Source organism: Convolutriloba macropyga, chromosome 7 (genome assembly GCF_964194025.1).
Source record: "Convolutriloba macropyga chromosome 7, txConMacr16.3, whole genome shotgun sequence".
NCBI lineage: Eukaryota > Metazoa > Xenacoelomorpha > Acoela > Convolutidae > Convolutriloba > Convolutriloba macropyga.
This window is the reverse complement of record NC_134474.1, coordinates 3291475-3298434: the sequence shown is the minus strand read 5'-3', so window position 1 is coordinate 3298434 and position 6960 is coordinate 3291475. Positions and strand designations below refer to the sequence as shown.

Genomic DNA, 6960 nt, shown 5'->3' with positions numbered 1-6960 from the left:
CCACAAAACACAACAAAATCTTACTTTTTTGTCCACTTGAAATGCTAAATTTTAAACAAATTCTATGCATTAAATTGCCGTTTTTTATCAAGCTTATTCTAAAATAGCGAAAAAAACTCAGATTAAAAAAAGGTGTTTAGGGATAACGGAAACCGCGTTTCGCGACAGACCCTATTACCCAAAGATAAACCGGTAACTGATGTTACCCAAATAACGTCCATACATATTCGCAGCACTGACAAAGCTGTAGAAGCAAAATTTCTAGAGCCAGCGCAATACTTAGAAGTTCTGAAGCATACCTGCCTTGTTCACAATGATTTATGCACCAGCAATTTAACTTGGATTGCCTCAGACGCCGACGAAAATCGACACCGTTTCAATTCTGTCGTGAAAAACGATTCGTCAATGAAACACTTTGGACATTTGGACTTCGTGTCGACAGTTTCAAAGGGAGGTTCAGCCCAGAATCATTGCTGACACTTTTGACCGATTTCGATGTTCTTGCAAAATCAAGGTGGGTCTATTTCCGGATTCAAATTTGGATCATTTTATTTCGTTTTCCCTCCCCTCCCCCCCCCCCAAGTGTTTTTTGTTGATTTTTGTTGTTGCTTATTTGAGATCTATCCCGCAACCCACTTATTGAGCATATGACTTTGATGTCCTCAGGCGAGCAAGCTATTTTTTAGGGATCATTTCCGTTTGTGTCTCCCCTCATGATGGCTGAGAACAGTGGCGACTCTGTCACAGCGAAAGTTAAATCTGACTTCGAGCATAAACTAACTAGAGGCTGCTCAAGGTTGCTATCATTCTTTTGCTGAATCTATTCTGTTTCCCCCCCCCCCCCCCAGCTTAGTGAGCATAAACTTTTTATGACCCCCAGGCGCACGTGCTATTTTCTTACATAGTAACGTGATATGTAACAACGTATAATTTGTAACTGGGGGTCATAAAAAACACTGAAGGGGGGCGAAACAGAATAGATCCCTTTTGCTGACTATGTGCAATACGATTTAGATAATCTACATTATGTAATTCAGTTGGTTTTACTGTCCAGCTTTTTAACCGACTTTATTCATAACAACCTCCCCCCCCCCCCCCTAACATAGTAGCTTAGTTGGTGCAATTTATTAGCAGCCAAATGCGCACGTGCCATAGTTTTATTGAATAATTTGCTATGTAATGACACGTGCTCTGTGACGGGGGAGCATAACGTACGGGGGGGGGCACAAACTGAAAGTTCCCAAAAAATCACAAATGCATGTGCGTGGTAGAGCAAGGTTACGGAGCAAATAATTGAGCTATGTATTTTTTTAATAGCCGCCCTCATCTTCTCAGCCGGCTATTATAGCGCTCCTATTTTTTTTTACAATTAAAAGAATTTTTACAATTGAAAGAATTTGAATTGTATTGGGGCGCTGTCTTTTTTACGACTCGAAGAGGAGTATTGGAGAAGTCCTTTTTTTAATCAATTTTTGGAGTGAATTTTGAAGCGGGAAATGTAACGCGTGAAAAAATTTGGAGTGATTTTGATGCTGAACAAAAGTGAAGAGCGGAGCAAAAAGAGAGTGGTTTTTGTTCACACCGCTGTTTTTGAGAGAGCGAGAAATTGATGTGTGAAAAAATTTCTTCTAAGCGAGCGAAATTTTTTTGTTCACGTGCGGCATTTTAAAGCATTTTTTTTTATTTATTTTGATTAATAGGTTTGGTTATGATTTTGTTTTAATTTTAGGCTGGTTTCGGTAGTGGTTTGAAGGTTTCTGGAAATTCATATGAATTTTGCGATTTTATGAATTCGGAGGTTTTAATGTATTTTGCTGATTTTCGGGCTAATTTTTGCGTTTTTTTGACGATTATTATGTTTTACCGGCTCAAATGGGTATTGAAGAAACCCCTTCTACTTGAGCAGTTTTATGATAACAATTGGTTACAGTTTTGTGGGTAAGAATCTTTTTTTGTTGAGAAATAGGACAAAAAAATGGCAAAAATTGGAACTATTTTTCTTAATTTTTTTGCAGTTTTTCGTTTTAGCCAAGTTTCTTTGCCTATTATGACTTGCTTTTTGTTTTGCAAGCATCTGGATACCCTATTGGCTGAAGGGAATTTTTCTTTGGGTTTATATGTTTTTGAAATATTAAAAAATTTAGTAACTTTTTCCAGTTTTTCAGTGGAAGTTGTTTTTAAGAGCTATTTTTTTCATACTTTTAGCCTAAGGTATTTTTTTCAAAATTCACATAAGTGATTTTTGTAATTACTAATTGTTTTGATGAAGTTATTTTGGCAGAGATAGTTTTTTCGGGATCTCAATTTATAACAAAATTTGATCAGATTTTTTATCATATTTTAATAGATTTGATTTTATTGTTTTTACTTTTTTGTTTCACGACTAAGATAATCATAAATAAGTGAAGGCGCGTTTTGTTTGATGGATTTTCACTTCGAGTCGTTTCCGGAATTCTTCCGGCTATGTTTTTTTAAGATCTGTTCACACATTTTCATGATTTTTGAAGTCAAATTGGAGTAGTGATTTTGGTCACGCCGAAACAGGAAATGGAGCGAAAAAGCGAGTGGTTTTGCGGCGTGATTTGTTTTTGCACTAATGTTAAAGTAGAGCGAGAAAACGGTGTTTGAACAAAAATTCGGTTTCTCGATAGTGGTTTTTTGTTCACATGCGGCAATTTCACTCTAATTTTTACTGTTTTTTCGATTTTTTGGATCGGATTTTTTTCTAAATGGTTTTCCCAATCCATTCACAGCTCATTCTAGGCCGAGTTTTTTGTTTGAATTAAAGTTTTATTTCTCGCTAGTGGATTTTTTGTTCATATGCGGAATTTTGACATCGATTTTCTGTTTTTTTTCTTATTTTTTTTGTCTGATTTTTTTTTTAAATTGTTTTCTCAATTTTTTCATAGTCCATTCTAGGTCTAGTTTTTCTGTTTGGTCAATGAAAATTCTTTGAATTGTACGTCAGGACTTGTCCTGCTATGTTTTTTTACTTCGTCGAATAAAAAAATGTTTCGCTTTACCTCATTTTGCCGCTTTTTCAACATTTTGCGTGATATCTTTTTGACTTCTCTAGGCTAGTTTCTCTCTTCTCTCATTCTGCTAAAAGTGATTTTGAACATCAGTTGCTCAGCAAAGCAATTCAAAATGAACAGAGTCAGTATAAAAAATTGAAGTCAGAAGTAGAAACGTGATAAACCCATAAAGCCCAATTTTAGATGCCCGCTATTTGAACGTCGTTCCTATTAGTCTTAGTTACCATCTCTAATGCTTATTGGTATTGATAGTAGCCCCTGTAGCCTCTCTCTAAGAAACAGAAGTACGTTATGTTCAACTACGAAATGCCATCAAAATAAATCGGACTTCAAAAATGTTTTTGTATAAAAATCTTTTTTTTTTCAATATCTTCTATTCTATCAATCCCAATCATGCTTATTGGAATCAACGGCGGCTGTTTTCCGGCAATCTGCAGGGTATGTTTTTAGGTGGTAAAGTTAAAACAAATTCTTTTCCAGTTATTTTTTTGGTAAATTAGTCTTAGCTTGCCTATTTTGCCCCCCACCTCTCCCATCCACACGCTTTAGGGCCAGAAATAAAAGTGCCCCAATAAATAAAAATTAACATCCTCCTGACGAATTTTTAGGAGAGGGGAGACCACATGAACGAGACATTTTGCCTTCAATTTGAAGACAGATCAACAAATTTGTAGATACAAATGATGTTGAAAAAAAAGTGACTGCATTAGAAAAACAAAATTTAGCTGGGTAAGTTTGACACAAATCTAAACAGAAAACACTAACTGAACAAAAAATTAGAACCAGATGGATTCATAAAAAATAGCAAAAATCGTAGTCAAAGTGCCGCATGGGAACAAACAACCACAATCGAGAAGGCAAATTTTCGGTCACACACCCTTTTCTCACTCTACCAAAAAAATGACACCGCAAATCATTTGCTTTCTCACTGCACTTCCTGTATAGGACTGACCAACCTCACGTCAAATATCATTAAAAAAAATGTGAACAGATCTTCAAAAAAGACAGCGCACCAGTACAATTCAGATTCTTTGAAATGTAAGGAAACTATCGAAAAAATATTCCAAATGAATTAGAATTTTGAGTTATTGAAAATTACATCTTTATATTTAGTATGATTTAATCTGTTCATGAACAGAATAAATCACTCTACATCTGTCGTGAGTATAATGTTCAACGGTTTGTGATTAAAACAAAATTTTGGCTAAATAATTGATTTCCTTGAAAAAAGATCTGCTAAATATTCAAATTGGGGAAACAAAACTATTTAAAAATAGTGAATTCCAATGCTTCTGTACTTCCATGTAAAACTATTACAATCATTACAGCATTTCCGAAAAATAAGAGCCTGCAGTTGTTATTTTTGTTACTTGTTCATATTTTTAACTTCAATATATCTGACTTAATTTATAGTCTTGGAAAAATATCCAACAAGAAAACATATTCGGAGGTGATTTTTGACCCGCTGAATGATATGATTGCTGAGTTATTGCTGTTATGAGCAGTCAAACTACACCAAAAAACTCTGTGTTCAGCTACATATGTGTTCCTTTGTTTTTCTGACAGAAACTGAAAGCAATTTATCCTACAACTGTTTTGACTATGAAATACAATAAAAAGAAAACACATCCTTCGATTCCAAAACCAAGCGACAATTTGCAGTTTACATTGATGCTAGTAATACTTCCAAATAAAAAAATAAAAACATTTTCTTTAGAAAGTTTGAAAATTTCTTGAATTCCAGCTGCTGCGAAATCATTTCAACAGATGAAAAATTGAAGAAGAAATGAAAATGAAGCAAGTGGCAGCAAAGTTTTTATTTGATTCATCACTACAAGCGGAAAAAATGCAATTACCTGTACACAAATAAAAAAGCTTTGACATCACCCATGAAAAATAATTTTTTGGTAATTTATTATTCAACTAGTTGCTTAAGTGAAAGTAGGAGTTTTTAAATGAGCTTTGATGATTTTTTCATCAAACAATTTTCAATCGTTAAGATCATTCACCAGGAAGGCCTTGAAATATTGCTAATACATATTTTTTGGCTCATGGCATTGTGATATAAAGTTGAAAAATTTCAATTGACAAATAACAACCAAAGACATGCTGAACAAGGAACATGCTGAACAAGGAACAAAAAACTGGTCTCAACTTGATAGCAAAAAGTGGTCAAAATCCTTTGAGTAATTTAGTTCTCACGTGGTTTGTTTTCCATGATACTCACTCTCTGTGACGGAAAATGTCGTTCAAAAAATAAGCTAACAAAGATAGCAATAAAAATCAAAAAATGTGCCCTTTTGGTTTGATAATTCAATTAACCAGCCACCAAAATTTTACTTTTATTTATTTCCTTAAGAATTGAAAAAGTTTTGAGTTACTGCACCCGAAAATTAGATTTCTTCTGCTATTGCATGCTCTGTTCCTCAAGACACACACGAGAACAAAGATTATTGTTTATTTGATTTCAAAACAAAATGCTGCATTCTAGCCCTTATAGGCTACTTTAGGAATCGGCAGCCCTTATAGGCTACTTTAGGAAAGTAAACATCAAATCGGCAGCCCTTATCGGCTACTTTTCAAAATCCCTTTTCAAATCGGCAGCCCTTATAGGCTACTTTAGGAAAGTAAACATCAGAAAAATAAATAGAAATTTGAAAGAAAGACTGCACAGATGTACAGATAATGAAAAGAGAAATTGCAAAAAAAATCAATCAATTTTATACAAAATTCAGTCAAATTTATAGTTGAAATCAAAAGAATTTAGTGTAAAAAACAAATTATTGAAACATGTTTTTTGGATTGATTTTTTCCCAAAACTATCAAAAATAATAAGTTAAAGATAAGGTTCTGCTATTTAGAACCACTCAAATAATTTGTACATTTTTATATTTTGTTATCTTGACGGAAAAAAGTTTCTCAGGACCGCTGTTCACACATCAACTTGTAATTTTCACCATATTAACAGGCTGACTATTGGCACGATGAGCTCAAACGTATTAGAATACGTCTACCAGTTGAGATGTGTGGATGATCCGGCAGCTTCCGATCGAACTTTATCCCTGGACTCTTACTACAACCCCACTCTCAGGGTTCACAACCCAACATATCGGGTAATCAGTGTGAACCACCTGTACAAATGCGACCGAAAACACTCCAAAGATACGAGAAGTTCAAACACAAACAAAACCAGAAAATGGCCCTCAAATTTGACGACTGCCGAGAAATTATATTTGGAAGCGTATGTGAGAGACAAAGATGTGAGATTTTTTGACATTCGCAACTTGTCCGAGCAAGGATTGTTCAAAATAGGATTTCGAAACTCTAGAATGAAGTGTTTCTATACACCTTTTTATAACTTACGCAAATTTAGTCAAGTCATACCAGCATAAAAACTGTTTTTTCTCAATTTCATGATTGCTATGTCTAACGTTTTATATTTTCAATTTATGCCGTTATCAGTTTTTAAATTTTCATTTGTGTTGCAATTAGCGATTGGTAACTTTGAGCTATTTCGTCAAACTATTGTCAAATTTGTGTCCTATTTTACAATTATTTTTTGAAAATCGTTTCTCTTTATGCGCTATTCTGAGTTCACTTTTAGCAGAACAAAAAAAGTTCTGAAAAGAAATGTAATATAAAAGATATTGTTTGCTCGAACTCTCAGAATGGAAGAAAACAAAACGCATAAGGTTACATGAAAATAAACCCAATGCCAATCTACATAATGCCAAAATTGATTTATTAAACTGGTGATCTGTTGTATTATATACCTAGTCATGATAACCAAGTTAAAGCAGATCCAACCTCAATGGTGAAATATCTGTGCAAATATAAATATCGTTTAATATAAAGATGCTTTGCTACTAAAAAAAAAGTTTCCAGCAAAAATTGGAAAGTTCACAATGCCAAAATACCCAATGCC

At 34.0% G+C, this 6960-nt stretch overlaps 1 protein-coding gene across 1 annotated transcript; it reads left to right on the top strand.

The window, feature by feature from the left end:
• Positions 1–185: 185 nt before the first annotated feature.
• LOC142342432 (uncharacterized) lies at positions 186–6427 on the top strand. Its single transcript, XM_075393754.1, has 2 exons — positions 186–514; positions 6004–6427. The coding sequence occupies exons 1-2, from the start codon at positions 321–323 to the stop codon at positions 6425–6427; spliced, it is 618 nt and encodes a 205-aa protein (XP_075249869.1). The 5' UTR covers positions 186–320.
• Positions 6428–6960: the final 533 nt, after the last annotated feature.

Coding starts and splice junctions, on each gene's coding strand:
- LOC142342432 (XM_075393754.1), top strand. CDS start 321: ATGCACCAGCAATTTAACTTGGATTGCCTCAGACGCCGACGAAAATCG. Junction 515..6,003: donor GATGTTCTTGCAAAATCAAG/GTGGGTCTATTT, acceptor CCATATTAACAG/GCTGACTATTGGCACGATGA.